The sequence below is a fragment of the Pelecanus crispus genome, chromosome 1 (assembly GCF_030463565.1).
Source record: "Pelecanus crispus isolate bPelCri1 chromosome 1, bPelCri1.pri, whole genome shotgun sequence".
In the NCBI taxonomy this organism is placed as follows: domain Eukaryota; kingdom Metazoa; phylum Chordata; class Aves; order Pelecaniformes; family Pelecanidae; genus Pelecanus; species Pelecanus crispus.
In genome coordinates this window covers 199,807,764-199,826,730 of record NC_134643.1, presented here as the reverse complement: position 1 = coordinate 199,826,730, position 18,967 = coordinate 199,807,764, and the positions used below count along the sequence as shown (strand labels likewise).

At 38.8% G+C, this 18,967-nt stretch overlaps 1 protein-coding gene across 7 annotated transcripts in view; it reads right to left on the bottom strand.

Annotated features, from left to right (window-relative positions):
• The window catches only part of DCLK1 (doublecortin like kinase 1), a 253,897-nt gene that overhangs the window by 226,406 nt on the left and 8,524 nt on the right, over positions 1 to 18,967 (bottom strand). For all 7 annotated transcript variants that reach the window (XM_075709376.1, XM_075709381.1, XM_075709387.1 and 4 more), the window contains exon 2: positions 16,295 to 16,641. In XM_075709376.1, the coding sequence (XP_075565491.1) occupies positions 16,295 to 16,641 (347 nt within the window). The remainder of the gene's footprint in view (positions 1 to 16,294; positions 16,642 to 18,967) is intronic.

Sequence of the window (18,967 nt, the reverse complement as noted above, 5' to 3'; positions counted from 1 at the left end):
TGTACTCATCCTCAGCTATTCAATGAACTGTGAAAACCAGTAGTCTCAGTGGTGATTATCACAAAGGTTGTCAGGTATGTAAAACCCAGTGGAGCTAAAGGAAAGCAGCTGCTCTGGAGAAATGCTGCACATCAACTGGTTACTGTGAATAATAAAAAGTATGCATCCCAACTGAACAATTCCCCCAGTTCCCTTTGTTTGTTTACATAGCAGGTAAGGTGTTCAACTAACAAATTCTGCACAGATTCCATTAATTTTTATGCAATAGTGAAATAATTTCTGAGCTATACGATGCCTGCAAGAAGTCTCTCCAGTGTATTACATTACACACAAACAGCCTAACAACCTGACAAATACTACTGCATACAGCTTCTCTGGTTAAAATTTAACCTCTACAGCTTGAAGGGTTGGTATACCAAATATCGTCTGTGAAGTTCTGTCTACTATGGTGCTCTTAACAGAACTACAGTAACTTTTGAGTTAGCCTTAGAGAAACCCAGGAATATAAAACAAGACATGAGGAATTTGAGTCCTTTTAACTGGACACCAAACAGCAGATCTACAAGTGCAAACCAAATTCACTCAACAGAAACATAAGGAACCTATCCAGCTATCTCAGAAGTGGTTTTATACTTCAACTATTTGGCTATCCAGATGCCTTAGAAGTGTTAGAGTCACTGTCACCTTAGCAAACAGCCAAAAAAGGTGGGTAGTGTACATCCTTCTCTCTTTATAGACTGTGTCCCAAAGCGTAAGAAGTTTTTATTAGCATGTGAGCTGTTAAGTCATTTCACTGAAATACATTGTACATTCTCTGCTCTTCGAAGAGACAGGTGAAGATACGCTCTGCACTAGGCAGTCCTAATTCTCTTCTGCTGAAGACATGGTCTGGTCATAAGTCTTCTTGAACTTCCCTTGATCTCAGGAAGTCAGTCAATAAAACTCCACCTGGATATCTGACAGCATTATACTTTGAAGACATTTTCAAAATGGTGAGTGACAAACCCATTCTTCACTGCCTATATGAATTCAGCTTACCCACAGAAAAGACTGAAACTCCCACTTGTCACCCAACTATTAGCCTATTGGAACAAAGCAGCTGCTGTGATACGTGTTAAATCAAGAATACGCAGTTTACTGCTTATTTTAACAGTTCCTTCGTTCCTCATCCTAAAACATCCATTGGATTAAGGATCCTTCGTCATTCTGAAACATAAGCAATAACAAAGATTTCCCCAGTAACTCTGAAAGTAAGGACTTTCACATTTTTATATGAAAGCAACACACTTCAGTAGCTCTAAAGATCAGCAGCAGCATTAAAATAATGACTCTGTTGGTGACAATTTTTTCCACAGCCTGAAAAGATTTTAACAAATATTTTGAAGCAAGTGGTAGACTGTTTGCATTTATATGTAATGGAGCAAAATCAGTGCTCCATCTACCCCAAACTTTCTAGAAATGTTTTCCTCTCCAAAGACAGCTGTATACGCTATCCCATATATGAAAGCTATCTCCTTACAAAGCCAGCTGCCATAGTTAAGGACTAGTCCAGATAGGCTTTCCTTCAGTACTAGTTCCCAGCAGAACCAAACCTCACAAAGCTGAGGGAAATCCGAGCCATAGTAACATGGGGCAGGGAGAATATGGGGGGCAAAAATCCACCTGAAAAAATAACTGGGATAGCACAGTTTTTGTTCACAGACAACACCAACTGGAAGAAACAAACAAACAAAAAGCAGAAAAAATTCTAACTCATTATTTGTTCTCGAGAGAAGCGAAGTGAGCACTGGATTGCAGGTGCATGTGTACATAAGCACACAAAAGAGCTCCAACCTGCCCTTCCCAGATGGGCAAATTACTGAGTAGCAGAGATTTATGCAGGCATCTATGAAAAAAATGAAACCTGAATTAAGCAGGGTAATAAAAGAAATAGAGAGATGATTCCCCTCCCCCCCCCCCCCCCCCGATGTAGACTGACTGTATCCTCGTTGAGGAAATAACTTTACATTTACTGGGGGAAGGAAAAAAAAAAAAACCCAAACCAACCTCCCCTTTGCCTCCCTGCCCTTTCCTACACACCATCTTCCCTACAGGAAGGGAGAAAACTAGGAAGAGTACAGTTTGCCCAGTGTTTTGCAATTTTGGTAAGTAGCTGATGGTCTTGCTTCTCTTCCATACAACAATTTAGAAGCAAGTGAATGAGATAAGATGTCTGAAGAGAGTTTTCACGTGGTATGAAATTTTATGAATGAGAGCGGTACCAAAAAACACAGGTTAATTTAGTTTATTATTCTATTGCAGGATGTGTCACCATACTTGAAATTTGTCAGCATTAGCCAGTTGAATCAGAATGGTATTATTCACAGCACTTAAATCTTTTCTGAGAACAGAAGTTTGATAACATGAAGGTTACACAAGTCGCACAGAAAAGAGCTGCCTAAAGGGAAGAAAAACCCAAATTATGGTTTCACTAACAAGACAAAACAAGGTTAGGCTACTAAGGCTACTAAGTCTTTTGTCTGCTAAAATTTTTATTCGAAAAGCCCTTCGCTTCAGTGATAGCTTCACCAAATTAACTCTTGAGATACGTCTGCAATTAAAATTTTTTCACACTTGCTAAAGATCTATCATAAATACTTGGATACATCACAGCGTATGTAGACGGAAGAAGACTCTAAATTACTTGTTACATTTTTGGAAATGGAGGAGCACCTGCCTTTCTAGGGTCTAGATAGGGTCCTCTCTTCCTTCTTTGGGATGCATTATTTGGGATTTGCAAGGAGACAGCTGCTTCTCCCTCTGCAGCGCCTACTAAAACCCTTCTACTTCCAGGGCTCCTGTAAGAGTTGAACAGGATTGTAAATCCGTTCTTTTTCCTGACTTACACATAACACAGGCTCCTGTGTAAAAGGGGCAAGTAATCTTTTTGCATCTCTTCAGTAGCTCTGTGCTGCTTTCTACAGACTCCTCTCTCCTTGCTGTTCATTCTGTGCTGTGTTTAGTGTCACTGTTCCAGTCTACTAGCATCATCCATGACAATTTTACACTGTCTCCTCAACTTGTGTCTGTATCTCCCCTCATGGAGGGCAGATTATCTGGTCTCATGCTCATCTTCATGTCCACTGCTAAATAATCAGCCTCTCCTTCTCTACATGTCTACTTTTAAGTGACTGAGATTCAGTACTAATTTAAAAAGGAATTATGTACACCTTACTAAAGGCAAAATGTCTCAGCCTTATTTTGCATAAGCCTCCCGTTTAACTGTTATCCAGCATTTTCTACCTAACCTTGATTAGGACTGCAGGCAGAAGTAGTGTCTTTGTTCCTTCTAATGCAGCACACACCCACTACACCTCAGAAAACTGTTCTGGCTCTACTTGACAAGCTGAAAATGACTTGTCACCTTTTCTAACCTGCTTGGAGTTCTTTTTGTACCAAGTTTGAAGACTTATTTCCAGGGAGTAATCTAAAATAATACAGAATAAAAGCTAAGGAAAGTTGGTACATGCTTTTAGTGAGGCTTTGCTCCCAAAGAAACAAAACACTCGCTGTACAGACAGACTACCATTGATTTGGGATACAAAAACTTCCCACACACTCTACCTAGGTTCTTTTGGGGGAGAAAATTTGGAGCTGTAAGGCTGCCTGTCATTTCAGCATTTCAGAATGATGTTAAGTCGTGACAGGCTGCTTTAAAAAAAAAAAAAAGAAAAAAAAAAAAGAAGCAGTAAACTTGATGACTGCGTAACATCATAACATTCCTGCTCCAATACTGCAGCAGGACAAGATGCCACAGTTTGAAACTAAAGGCAAGGGACAACCTCCCCTACCCAGGGGAGGAACTGCAGGCAGTGGTGAAGAGCTTCAATCAGTATAGTTACAACATAGGTCATTTTTCAGAGCACCCGCCTCTTATTTCAGTGATCTTTCTGATTATTTACCTATAAGAGAAGCAGCACTGCTAAAGCTTTCCTCTTCCTACAGAGATACAATGTGACATTCAGTTGCTCCTCTCCCCGTCCTTCTGTAACATTTAGGAGAGCAGTTCCTACGGTATGCTGTGAAGGATAACTGGCATTCACTTGGACTCAGCACAAGAGAAACCAAAGCTTAATTCTCTTTTCTAGGACAACCCTCCTCCATCTGCAGATAGAAGGGTTCATTTTTTACAGGGATGCCACATTTAAAAGCTACTCCTCCTACAGTGTCATTGAAGATTTGCCAGAGAAAGGAAAGTCTCATCCTTTCATTCTCATCATCTCCCTCCCCCCACAAACAACAAAAGTATAAAATACAACAGGCTATATACCAAGACCCCACATTAAAATACTGCTTCTTAAACAAGATTTAAATAAAGCTGCAGTATAATTTTGGTTGAAAGCATTTTTCAGGAAGGTGTTCTTCCTACAAATACAATTCATCTGTGATGACTCCTATACACCTTTACCCATTTGCTCCTTCAGTCCCACATTGAAAATTTAGTGAATGTTTAAAAATTAATTTTAGCTTCACGGCATTATTTCTTCCTCATGTCTTAATGAAATTGTCTGATTAAAAAAAACCCATTCAACTGAATAGCTTTTTATCAAAAACAAAAGTTATTGGGTAGATGTATTCATTTTGACAAATACTTTAACTGAAAATGTCAGACATTTTATTAACTACTGGAATACTTATACATGACTACAGAAGGTTTTCTTTCCTTTCAATCCTGTGCTATAGAAATGGAGCCCCAGAGAGACTTTACCTAGTTGCTTGGCATGTCCACACTGTGGATACTGAATGTTCATCTCAAGTTTATTTCTTGCTAAATTTAACCAAAAAAGTAAAAAGTTCAAGTATCAATGTTCCTGGTTCTCAGACAGTCAGAATAGCCCTGTTCTTCCTATTTCATCCCTGTAGATACTATGTCTCTCTCAACCATTGCTCACCATACTGAGAGCAATCAATGCCAGTATTAGTCCAACTGTCTTTACATAAGGTACAGAAATTTTAGTTTGCCTAACCCTGATGAAAAAAGCAGATGTCAACAGCTGCCTTCACAAAAATCCTAATCCACTGCACAACCACTAAACACTTCGTATGTATGTATGTGGGAGAATGGGATATAAAAATAAGTTCTCCCACATACATACATTCTTCTACCATCTCATAGCAATGAAATGTTCAACACTTCTTGCGTTAAAAACCTTCACATATCCTGCTTACTGCACTATCATCTGGTTTCTGTTCCTCTATTTCTGATAGGCCATTTGATTATTCTTTCCTACATTAACTGCTTCATATTTGCCTTATTAAATTTTACACTTATTGCAGTCCGCGTTCCCAATTCATCAAGATCACATTCTATTTAAACAGATTCCTCCAGAGTATTCACAATGCTCCTCAATCTGCCCCAGAACAGATGTGTTCTGGTTTAGAAACTGAAACGTCCAAATATCAATTTTTTTCCATAAAGCCTATAAGCCTCCTTCTTTTTCACAAATATATAGAAAACTTAACATGCTGGAGCACAGGAGGTATTTTTAAGTAGCAAATGTAGTACAACAGCATTTCAGATAACAATATGGACTACTCAGACAACAGGAAATAGAGTGCCTTTTTGTACTCCAGGTGCTCTCACCCTAAATCCAACTGCTTAGGTGTAAACTCTGCTACCACCATCATACCCACACAGGGGCACTGACCCTATTCATGCTCATGTAGTTACAGTAAGAAGTGCACAGAAAATAGACCACTCTGTATCAGAATCAACAATGTCACATATGGACTTTTTCATGATCATGAGCTTCTGTATTTTTAAATATTTTATTCTTAAGTGCCAAGACAGATGAGTTTATTCTCATGCTAACACAGCATTTCTCCTTATCAGTGTCTAATGTGCCAGGATCATTTCCCACAACACATGCATGTTATACTCACCTCCTTCTCAAAGTTATTTCCTCTCCAAGGACCATGTAAGTATGCCACTTAAACACTCCATATATTGCATTAGCTTTAACTCAGATTTTGCGTGGGTGTAAGATGCAAACACAAATTTCACACATGGAGAAACAGCAGAAGGTTAAAGAAATCTTCATTATCAGAATACAAGACGTACAAACAGAACAAAAAAATTGCTGGACTATAGAATCTAGATGCGATGCTCAGGAGATCATTTCACACACAGAACAAAATCCACAGAAAGTGCCATGTGTCAGAATTTCCTGGATTTTAAACAAACAGGGGTTGTGACTAGAAATCAAAAAAGGAGATACAACTGAAATACACAACAAGTGTGGAAATGAGGAGTTAAAAATTCAAAGAAAATGAAGGAGTCTCCTAGAAAGCCTTCAGAAACAGACAAATGATTCAGAGGCAGATAAGAAATCAAGAAACGGAACATGAGACAGCAGAATATTTCAGGGACAACTAGGATAAAGAAAGCGTCAAAGGTAGCTTTTGGATGCATACTATACAGCAGCAGCTGCAGTTTGCAATTCAAATTAATGCAAAACAGACACATAACCTGGCTGCAAGGGAAGGCAGGTGAAGGTATTTTAAACAGCAAACATTCTTCTATTTAAAAAGTCAGCATGTGCATTTCAGGCAATGTCTGTGTTCCCTAACTTTTAATCAAAGGCACTCTACCCTGGCTATTCCACAGGATGCCCTCAATCTTCCCCTACTGTCTGGCAGCTTTGAGAAAATCATTGCTTAAACCAAGCCAAAAAGATAATTAAAAGCAGTTCAAACTGAGATTTCACTCTCCATTCACTCAATGAGTAAATGTGTCTTACAGCTTTAAGCTGTTAAAGCTCAGAGGAGTTTTATTTAAAAGAAGTTTGAGATCCAACATTTAATGGAAAACCAAATCCACCAGAACAACTGATTTGGGAGAGGTAATCAGCCTTAACTACTTAACATGAGTTTTATTTTCGGTAACATCCAACTCTGAATTCAAAACCCTATAATGCTTTGCTTGTTCCAGTGGGAGCATACTACAGTCTTCTGTCCTGCTTTCTAAACTTAAACTCACTTATCTCTGACAATTTCACATCCATGTGTGCTCATTTTTATCTATGTGTAAAGTACCATACCCTGTCCTGCATGCCTCAAGTCCCTGAAGACTTCTTTGCTCTTCTGTCTATGACTTCAAGAATTCAGCCCTATGGAAGAAGCTTGTCCCTCCTCAGCAGCCTTCTCAAGCAAAAAGACCTCCTTGTAGCAGGTGGTCTGACCTACTTAAAAAGTTTTTTTGGCGGTAAAACATAACGGAAAGTACTTAATAAAATTTAAGAACAAATTATATGTGATATACACCTTGTGACATACCACTAACCAGTGACATCAGGAAAACAGTCTCAAATGAGTTTGATTTACTTACAAAAATCTAAACTGTTTTCAGAGCACTACTGTCTTCATTCAGTACAATGGAAATATTTTAACCTACTGGTAATTGTATTAGTTCCTAAATCTGATTGAGTCTGGACATTCTGCCCCCATGAACTGGCACACAGTAGCAGGGACATAGATTCAGAAGAGAGATTAAGTCAATACTTCCTACAAGATTGAACAAATCAGTTTCAAGCGTAAAGAGGAATGGAGGGGGAAAGATGAAGAATACATTGTACATCACTAATTCAATAGTACTTAATATTGTTGGCCCTGAACATCCTCTAAGTCTCAGTCCCACTTCTGAAATTCACAGCAGAAATCCCGACACACAGAGAAAGGAAACAGAATTGCATCTCCAACTTCTATACATGGCAGGGTTCATTTAAGAAACAATCCTAGAGGTAGAGACCTGGATTCATCTTGATTAACTTGATGAGCACGTGAGAAGTATGCCCTGGACTCACTTTCTACAGAAAAATAACCATGAGAGGCAATTCCAGACCAAATAGGTAGAATATCCAGAGACACTTGTGTTTCTTGCTGCTCACTGGAAGAGACAGCAAAGCACATGGCTTAAGAAGCTGGAAAGTACTGAAAGTAAGTTAGGATGCTTCACGGTTGACTGCAGTTTCAGAAAAGAATCTGGATTCATAAAAATTTAATTAGAAAAACAAGGTACAAAATTCAGCTGTCACTACCATTTCCTCCACCATCAGTAATTTTAGGACTATTCTGCCAGTATCAATTATGTTTTGTGGTGTTTTAAAGATCTTGGTTCCTATAAACAAATAGAGAAAAATGAAAGGATTAGGTCTCACAGAAAAACAAGGCTAGTGACAGAATATTTATGTAGTTTGCCCTCTCAGTATTCATCATTCACAGAAGAATTTTCTTCTGCACAACAGCTTGGCAAAAAGGTGTTGAAGAGAAATCTAAGTGGAAAGAAGTAAGTAATTAAGGACATACTAAGTTTCAGGTCACTGTTCAAACTTGAGTTTGATTAGTTATCAGCCTTTAGTTTATTAACTCAACTTTTTCAAAAGAGAGACTGCCAAGATTTTCCAAGTGTTTGTGCAAAAATTCAAGGCCCAGCAATACAAGAATAGAATTATACTAAAATGCTTACATTAAAAAGCAAATATTTAAATTCTAATAAGCCGCATACAGTACTAAGAATTTTTCCTATGAATAGTATAATTTAATTTCTTAGGAAAAAACACCTATGCTACAAAAAAAAATATGAGAAGAAAATGGGTTTTTTTCTTTTGATGATGCTTAGAATTCTGCTAAATGACTGGAAATTCTTAATACTCTTGTAACAACTAGTTTTAGAAGGAACAGAAACAACTCAGCAAATCCAAGATTCATGTTACAGCCTTACTACATCATACTGCTTCAGAAAAAGGAAATACACACCTCATTTACTTATGCCAATGAAAAAAAAATATTACTAACAATAACAGCTTCAGAGAGTAAAAATAAAACTGTCCCAGTGAACATGACAGTTTGACAATACACACTGTAAAATCTTCAGACCATTGAGCTCAGCTCATTCAGTGAAAGTCATGAAATACAGTATCTTAACAGGACGGGGGAGCAGAACAGGAAAAGTTTTGGATGACTACTGTTTGAAAGCATCACAAAAAGATTTCAGCTGTTGAAAGAGAATCTATCCGGTTCTGAGGACTGCGTGTTACTGAGCAGTGGAAATCTCACACCTGTCTCCACAAAACAGTCATCCAGCATCGTCAGAGAAATCTGCAAGCACTTTTCCAAGTCCTCATTCACCAAACAAATAAGCAAAAAACCCACACCCAAAACCACCACCACCAAGACCATACAGTCAGGGATGTTCCATTTGCTTTTCCTCTCCCCCCCGACTAGTCAGCAATACACAAATCAGAACTTAACTGGATGAGAACCTCTTCTCAGTTCTATTGTACATTTAAAGCAATGAAGCGATGTCCAGGTGTAGAGGAAAAGGACACTTATTCTAGTAACTGATAGTTCTTAAGGACCACACCATCTCTTTCCCACTGCGGCACCTTTCCTCACACTTAGACAATATGATACTCCACCTTTGAGGAGTTGGAAATTATTCTTCCTTAAAAAAAAGCCTCTGACTGTGCATAAGCTCCCTGATGAATAGCTGGATATCCTTATAAGACAGTAAGATCAACTTATGTGATATTTAAAGCATACTGAAATAGATATGCAAGTTTTCAGTCTTAGTGAATTAATAACAGCTTTTCCTTTGCACAGCATGAAAGCCAAACTAAAGGTCACGAAAGATGGCATCTTCTCTTCTTAATTTTCAAAGTCAGTCTACAGTTCCTACGGGATGCCAGTTAGCAACCCTGGAAACCCCTATTGTGAGGGAGCGCTTTTAGAGACAGAGCAACACAGTTGTCAGTCTCAGCTTAATAGGAACAGACTCTAGACAAATGAATGAACACACTGCTTTCAATTAGGAATGGGCTTCTGTTCACTCCTTTACAGAAGACTTTACTTGAGTAACAAAATTGTTAGTCAATGTCATAATGTGACATCAAAACAACCTACGCAGAGTCACAAGGGTTCAGGGACCTATCATAGCTCTCCTCTAATACCAAGGTAATACCAACTGCCAGCAAACTGTCTACCCTAGCATGTATTTGAATGATTTTGAACCAGATTTTGATGCTTTTCTTATTAAAGTGTAGCCTAATTTGTAATGGAAGTCCACTTCTCTCAATAGGAATCGTAAGAATCTTCCAATACGCCCAGAACCCATCACCACCTGCTGAGATAAGCAATTTTCAGTCACTGATTTTTTTGTTGTTGTTTTTCAGTCTATCATGTGTTCAACAAGGGGCCTCTTCCCGAGTATTGAGAAAAAAAAAAACTCATCTTTTAAGTCCTTCCCCAAAATCAGTTTCAAAACACCAAAGCCAGAAATGATGCATCTTCCAGAGAAAGAAAAAAGTTTCTTGATTAAATATACTGCAGGCAGGAAGAAGGGAGCGAGGTGCATTAAAAGCTGGAGACATGCTCTCTGTTCTTGGAGAGTGTCTCTCACAGCTACGTAACATGGTGGTCTGTCAGCATCTCCCAGACAGGGCCCTTAGCTTCACATCTAAAGTTAGGCAGCACAGGTATTTTCTGAGGGGTACGGCCATCTAGCATTCACATTAGAAGCCCTTTAGGAAGGAACAGCTTGTACAGTGTAAGCACACTGGGTTTCAGGTCCCCAGGTGGTATTGCAATATTAAAGCACCACCTCAAAAACACAAGCACAAGTTTCTCTAGCTGTTGCTTCCCTGTTAAAATGCTTCCATGATCTGCAGAAGCCACCTTACTTGGTGTTTGCTCCCTATTAGTATCTGCACAGCTACATCTCACAGATAATTCACCATGGTTCTCTGCTCAATCAACACCACCCCTGTGTGCCTGTGGCTGGCAGGGAACTCCAAAGCCTTCAACAAAAGAGAGAAGTTACTGCACTCGAGAGAGGTCATACAGAAAATAAAACAGCACTTATTGTCCACATATTTCAAACTAGGAACAATTTTAAGTTGCGTGCATCTCAAGTGGATTGTAACTACAACTGAGGAACAAATACAAAGAACATGCAAAACCAGACACCCTCAAAATTAAATGCGCTTTCTATATTAAGAATGGAACTGATTACAAATGCCGATGTGAATCAAAATTACAGAGCACACACCAAACGAGTCACTTGCTGCACATAAATTTTATTTTGTTTAACATTCATTTTGTCTCAATTGTTGTTTAACATACGCTACACAAATGCTAAGTAGAGAACATCTTTTTGTGAATGACACCTACCTTGCTTTATGTACGTTTTTCTGTACCAAGGACAATCCAGGTGTAGAGACAGACATTTGAGATCTTTAATGCATCCTACAAAAGGGTAGATTTGCCCAAGAATTTACTGTAGAATACAGACATTATTACCAAATGTTTTCCACTTGTTAAGAACAAAACAATAAAAAAGCACATGGTCAGTCTAGGTGTAGGTGCAAACAGTTGCTTTCTTTTTCTTGAGAGAGTACTTGCTTAAAACAGCAGTATTCTTTCTTAAAAACTAAGATATTCGGTGCCTTCATAGACAGGAGTCCACAGGAAAGGGAGTTGGTTTGCATCATAAAATATCCCTTTTGAGTGGGGTTCCAATAAAAGACAAAAACATATTACACTCAATGAAGAAGCTTCAAGCTTTCCAGCACTGTTATGTTCCCTTTCCTTGCAGCCACAATTTTAATGGTTTAAAGCAAGGCTATTGAGGGACTCGCTCCCATTCCACCCTACGCCTCTCACACACACTTCCATAAGGTATGTCTTTAAGTAACAGTAGCTGTATTTCCTATTTGTAAAGGTGATTTGATTTGAAAAAACATATAAAAAAAAATCAGATAGTGACTTTTATTCTGGTATCTCTGCCACTGACCACTTAGCTGTCTGGAGTCAAATCCACAGTATAATGCATAAACTGAAAAATAATTTGCATGATTGCATCTAGTTAAGCTAAACAAACCACCTGTTCAAACAAGTATGTCTCGTTATAAACCAGATGTTTGTTCTTCCAAAAGCAAATGGAGGACTTACAAGGTGATAAAGCACTTTTGTCCAGACTTTAGTCTTTGTCTAAGCATGCAAATTGTAAATACCTTGTACAAATACACACACCATAACACTTCTAAAAATTGCACTGTTTCGTGACTTTTCTGTTACATGTGACCTTCATTAGCATTCTCCCATTTTAGTCTTTGGTGTTGTTCTAGAAGTGCATTAGTACACAGAAACCAGAGAACTGAGCTTGCAAAACAGCAACCAGGCTCTATCTCCACGGGCAGCTTGTACCCTTGATGTCCGCATTGTGTGTCCGCACACTGCCTTTTATAAAACCATATTTTAATGCACATCAAACTAAAACTGACACCTTCTGTTAGGGGAAGGTTAAAAACCAAACCGAAATGGTGCAGCTACCGTAAAGCAAGACACATACACATTTTAGCTATGAGAAAATGTTCTTTCTCTGCACAAGTACCTGAGAATATTAATGGTCAATACTAACAATGTCTCTTCAAGCACTTAAACAACCTTTTTAATCTAAAAAAAAAAAAAAAAAAAGAAGAGTAATACTCACAGTAAGTGCATGCCCTCATGATCTGAATTCCTACAGGCAGCCATTAAACTTACTCATTCTAATTTTATTTTCCTTATGCAGCAAAGTTGGCAGGGAGAACACTTCAAGACCTCCCCCTGGATAGGTTTGAATTTTGGCCTGAGCTTGTAAGACTGTTAAACACTTTTGAGAGTCCCACCGTCTTCTTCAAATCCATCAGTATCTTACAGGGAAGTGATTCTATCTCTTCCTCCAGAGTACAAACAGCATCAGTTCCTTGTACCAGTAGAAAAAATAAGTATACCCATAAAAATACACATATACTATTCTAGACACAGTAGGAAACCCACCCTGCTTTTAGGAATCATTAAGAATTGAACTGCAGGAGGATGCTAAATGTAGGGCACTGATGTGCTACACAATCAGTTGTGTACAATCAGTTACAGTTATATGTTGTGCCCCTTTTTGCGCAAATTAAATTATATTCTACAGTTTCAGAAACATTGAAGTCAAAATACAGATTCTGACGTGGGTTATAAGGAGATGCAAACAAGCCACTAGTCACCCTGTTTGTAACAAGGAGAAATACATTTTAACAAAACTAAACTAAATGCATGAAATCCAAAGTAAACACCTACTCGGTACTGGAAATAGTAACCTTCCTCAGGTACTGAGTGCCCAAGCACTACCTGTCTCATCAAGACAGGCTCTTTACATTGTCATCAAATTTTATGGGCCACCATTTAAATTCCTTTTAACTGAGCACAGTATTTATTAATGTCTTTCAGAGATACAAATCAAAACATCAGAACTAACCAGGCTGTTGGAGGGAGAGCATTTAACCTCAGTTCCTCCAAGCGTAGTGTCAGTATGGGACAACTACCTGACTCGGATGCCCAGTTAAGACTCTGACTCTTACTACTCTTTTGATTAGCCTGAGGCATCTAATGCTAGTACCCAACAACGGTATACAAACCTCACTGCCCATCCGCACTAAGAATATATGGGACTCATGTCAATTTTTGCCATGGATGGGCAATTCCAGTGCTGGCCTCATAAAATAACTCACAAGAGATGACTGTATAGAATAGCCTTTCTCCAGGTTACATTCCCAAAGAATAATCCTAGGAAAGCTTTATTCTCTCATCCTTACAGTAAATTACTTTTCTTGGCTCAGAGCTTTAAGATTTTATTGCTTTTCAAATTAGCGATGAAAGATTTAATCACAGATTTGTTAGATTTAACCACTGAACACTGGCTTTTCCAGAACCTTCCAAGCTCCGACAAGAGTCACAGTAGAAATTCCCAACTATAAACGCTACTGGAAAAATTTTGGATTTACTATGGATTTCCTCCCAGTAATCATTCACAGCTTGAGTTTAGCAATAAAGAAATCCATCATCATGCCCCCAACACCATCTGGGAGATCAGGCTTTTGGCAGAGAAAAATGGAGCAGCAATTGCCTAGCAGCACAGGAAATCAATGGCTTCCCCACACAGGGGTGAGCAACAGGCTGCTCCTGCTGAGCGTGGGATCATTCATTTCCCTTTCTGCCAGCAAAGCTGCTTTGTACGTGCAGTGAGCAAAGTCTCCCTTAGGCTAGCAGGACAAACGCACCTTCCCCCAAACCCTGCCTTTACCAATAGGGTTAGGCAGCCAGCTACGTAATTTCAAGTGAACAGCCAGAACGGGAAGGAGTGAATACATGTGGAGACACCAGTCTCCTGGGAGAGCCTTTAGACACAAGGGTTTCAGGCTATGAGGTAGGTAACAAATATCCCAGCACGCTACTGATTTAAGCTCATCTCAAATCCCATGACTTAACATAGGATTCAGCTGCACTTTGATGACATCAGGGCCAGGAAAACCTGGTCTTCCCTTTCCACCCAGGAGTAGGATAGTACTATTTACTTCCAGCAATTAAAGCTCCAGAACAGGTGTAAAGGTATTTTTTCATTTTAAGCACAACCATTAAAGGGAAGTTTGGAATATTAAAAAAAAAAAAAAAAAAAGAAAAAAATACAAGTGAGCACATAATTCGGGAGACAACAGGCCACATCGACATCCTTCCAGGCTGCACTTCCTGATAGCTAAACCACAGGTTTATTTACATACACAATACAAAACAGATATGCATCCCTTTTATTGACAGGGTTTCCAGGAACTGGAACAGTCACTCAAGATCTTCTATCAAGGTCACAGCAGAGACCACCACTGATCTCTGCAGCTTTAAAATCCCAACTCCTTCCTCAAATTTACTAGCCTTAGTGCTCCCTGGAACATGAGGCAAGGTAAGGAGGACAGGAGTTGAGAGTTTCCCTAGACACACACTTTAGCTTTGTTGCAGGCAAAAAGAACTTCACATCTACATTTTTGCTCCAGGTCAAAGTTCCCAAGGAAGTCACAGTAATAGGATCATTCCAGGCATGTATGCAGCCATCCAGAACTGAACTACTGTGTTTAACTGGTGTCAAAGGTTACTGATACAAAAGCGCAGATGGAAGGGACTTCTGATCAAGCCATACTTGGCCCTGATTTGAACCAGTGCTCTGAATAAGCGGCATGTCCATCAATCAGCCCTCTCTGAGATCAGAGGGTATTGCTGTAGCTCTTTCCAGAGCTACGCTTGCATATTAACCCCAGTAACTGCAGACATGTTAGTATCACCATGGGATCTAGGTGACTGAATATTTACCTGTACCAAGCATATTTTGCAGCATCTCCCGATAGCTATGCTGTTAGCTCTGTATCTGTGAATCATTGAGCCTAGAATCTGTAAAACACAGCTATATTACAGCAGAAATATCTTGGTCTTTAGCAGCTTCTAGCTTTGCAGGAAGACTGTTTGCTCATCTTCCTACCCACATTTTATACTTCTATCATTTCTTCAGTTTAATAAATTACATTTGTAAATGCAAGCATCTGCCTTATTTCTCTAGAGTCACCATTGTTCTAAATCAATTCAGGTCATGCTGAAATTAGTCTTGCCCTTCACTAGGTTAAGAGCTTCTCCAGTTTTGCTATAATTAATACATGTCCGTAGATAAATTACAAATAAAGTGAAAGACAAAAAAGAAGTAGGATTCCTCTGTAATATTTTTTCTTGCCCCTCTATCCCCAAGTTCAATAAGAAGCCTCTCAAAATCTCACTACCACAATTTAATAAGTCAGCAAAAAAGAGACACTGCTTGAAGGTATATTTCATAGCACAAATAACACGTAACCTACAAGAGACTCCTCAATAAATGTGGTCACCACACATAACCCTACCTGTTTTCCTGCAAAAGGGAAAAAGCTCACTCATTTTCTAAGGTTGTACCTTCTTCATAGTTCATTCTAGCTGCAGCAAGACTCATCATTTGGTCACTCTGGACAGCAGGCCTGCACTTATAATGGTGGAATGTGTCCTCACTGTTTGTTCTTACGGTTTATGGAAAAGCAAGTACAATGACTTGTAAAACTGCTGCAAGAAAAAGCTGAAACAAGTTAACAGAATCAGTTTCTTTAAAATTACATCCTTCATCCTGTTTCAGACATGCAGAGCCAAAACCACAACACACTTCTGACTGACAGATTTAGAGACATTATTTATCATAAATGGCAAAACCGTCACTGAGGCCAAGTGTTGCTTCATGATGTGTTCCTGAACTGCTCAAGTACACCAGAAACAGTGGAAGGCCTGGTTCTATGTTGTAGAGAAAAGTAATTTTTTACTAATGTACTATTTTTTTCCTCTTGGAAAATTTTATTTTCTTTATGCTGAGAATGTTGATCATGAAAATTCTTACCTGTTTTCCATCTAGTGTGTATAAGCGTTTAACCACCCCTGAATCCAGCTTGATGGCATCAGTTATATCAGTAAGAACTTGTTCAAATGAATGCGCTGTCTTCTTGTTGAGCAGAATTCGGACTGCTTTCCGTGGTTTCACTCCACTTCTGATGATAGTGACTAGTTTAGGCCTAATGAAATCCTTATTCTCTTTTGCATCTGGAGTACCTCCTTTAGCAGTGGCGAGAGATGGTACTGAACGAGAAGTAGAAGTTGTCTTAACATTCACTGACCAGTTTGGGTTTACATTCTTCGTGTACTCCAGTTTCTTGAAAGGTTCTATGGAACCACATACATAGCTTTCCCCTGCGGAAACAAAAATGCCAGACCAGCAAGTCAGATTGGAGCAGGGGGTGGGGGAAAAACAGAAAAACACAAAATCAAATCCTTCTCAAATTATTAAAGGTTATTGTTATCATTCTTGATCTACAGTGCATAAAGTATTGATCTCTTCCCTTCTCAGATGCTACAGGCTACAAAATATCTTTTAAAGATCACTCATCAGCTAACCATTTAGAAAATGCTGTTACAAAATCCTTGAAAGCAGCAGTTTTCTTTTCAGAAAACACCACCTGCAGTGGTGATCGCTGCTGTCAGTAAGTAGTGTTCATACCTAATCAGCTGCCCAGCCCCAGAACATTATCACAGTAGTCCCCCAGCCTTCATGCTTAAATGGCCCGCACCTAACAAAACAGCGGGCCCCAAACATTTCATATTATTTCCTCTGAAGTGTTACCAAAAACTATAGGTTACAAATAACTTTCTGTAAAAGGTAGATGAAAGCATCATAGGAGATCTGTTAACACTTCATTATTTAAAGCTGTAAGTAGCATAAACCCAGGGTACATATAGGCAAGAAATCTCACTGACTCAATGTATAATATGGGGTGGAAATGAAGGCAAAGTGTAGTGATTACAGAGTCCTCCTCACAACAAATTTACGATACTGTAAAAAAAAAAAATTATTATAGCTCATATTTCTATTGGAACATTATCTACAATAAAATATTTTTGCAATTGCCACACCCACACCATTTCTGGGGAACTATAACATAGCCAGAAAACACCAGTGTGTCTCTGTTCAGTAACACCTTAATCCAGTCCAGCTGCAGGCTGCTGTGAAAGGGGCACCTGCTTGGGTGCTCCCAACCTCTCCCTTGAGCCTGACTGAGGGACTGCACTGCCAGTTGCACTGGGTAAATTGGATCAGCTTGTTAATCTGATTGAACATAACAAAGACAATACTATTTTTGCAACAACAAGCTGATCCAGTTCACCCTCTGACTGAAAAAAAAACCAAAACCCAAAACCACAACCCAAACCACCAAACCCAAAGAAAACAATACTAGATCTAGCAAGACCACACCTTCTGGCAGCCTGCAGTTAAACTCCGTTGCAAATAATGCAAAATCCTATCCTGAATAATACCACGGAAACATCTGAGATGTTTTCATTCTTCTGGGTTCAGTAGTTCAGCATATGCTAACAGCATAGAGGCCTTCATATTAGCAGTTTAGCCCAAGGTATTAAAATAAAAACAGAACAAAACTCAGTGCTGTGCCTCCTACGCCAAAAAGCATATAAGAACCAAAGACTTTCCTAATGGTCCCTACTCTAAGGAAAGGGGACCCACAGTTCAATTATTAGAAGAAAAAGAAGTATTTAAATTTAAAATTTAAATTTTATTTTAAATTTTATTTAAATTTACTTTTAAATTTGACACCAATTTTAAGTTTTCAGGGCACCCAAGCCAATCCACAGACAATACAGCACACAAGGAATGCTGGTGGACACACAGAGTTACCAGAGTTAGAAGTGGCAGGTGTCCACTGGAACACGAGGCCCCAGATGCAACAGAGGGTCAAGTCTGTTGACACAATGTGCCAAAGGTGAGACAGTAACACACTGTACAGTGATTATCAGAAAGGCAGTGGAAGTACTCTTATTAAAAAATAATCCAGCCAACAAACCAGGACAAACGAAATTACTGTTCTACCCTTAACTGGTTTAGTGGTGGACTTGGTAGTGTTAGGTTAATGGTTGGACTGGATGATCTTAAAGGTCTTTTCCAACCTAAACGATTCTATGATTCTATGACTCCAAGAGAAGAGAAAGTAGTAAGAGCAACATGTGAAGATGGACTACTGAGCAGAAAAGATAAATGCAATGACAGCATAAGATCAAGCAAGAACCATAAAAAGATTTTTGGTTTTCCTTTTTTTTTCTTTTTTTTTTTTTTTTTTTTTTTTAAAAGAGCCTTCTTTTAAAGCAGAACAAAATACAGAATGGGAAATGAAGACATTACAATGCTTTTACTAGTCATCATGTAAATTCAAGTTAATCTGCACTTTGCTGTAACATCGAAAGTGTTAAGAAAACAATCTAAGATGGAATGCTTACACCAACCTTACAAGAGACAAAGATAAGCTCTTCCTTTTATCCATTGTATATATGTGAGAGAGATACATATAGATATAAATATAAAAGGTAACATCAGAACAGGAAGGCTTAGCCACAGTAATGATCCAAGAGTGATCAAAGAGTACATACTCTCTTTTATCCATGTTCCTGTCCAATATTTTTAGCACTAGCTACTCAATTACTGCAAGGTCAGAGTGCACCCACACCACCA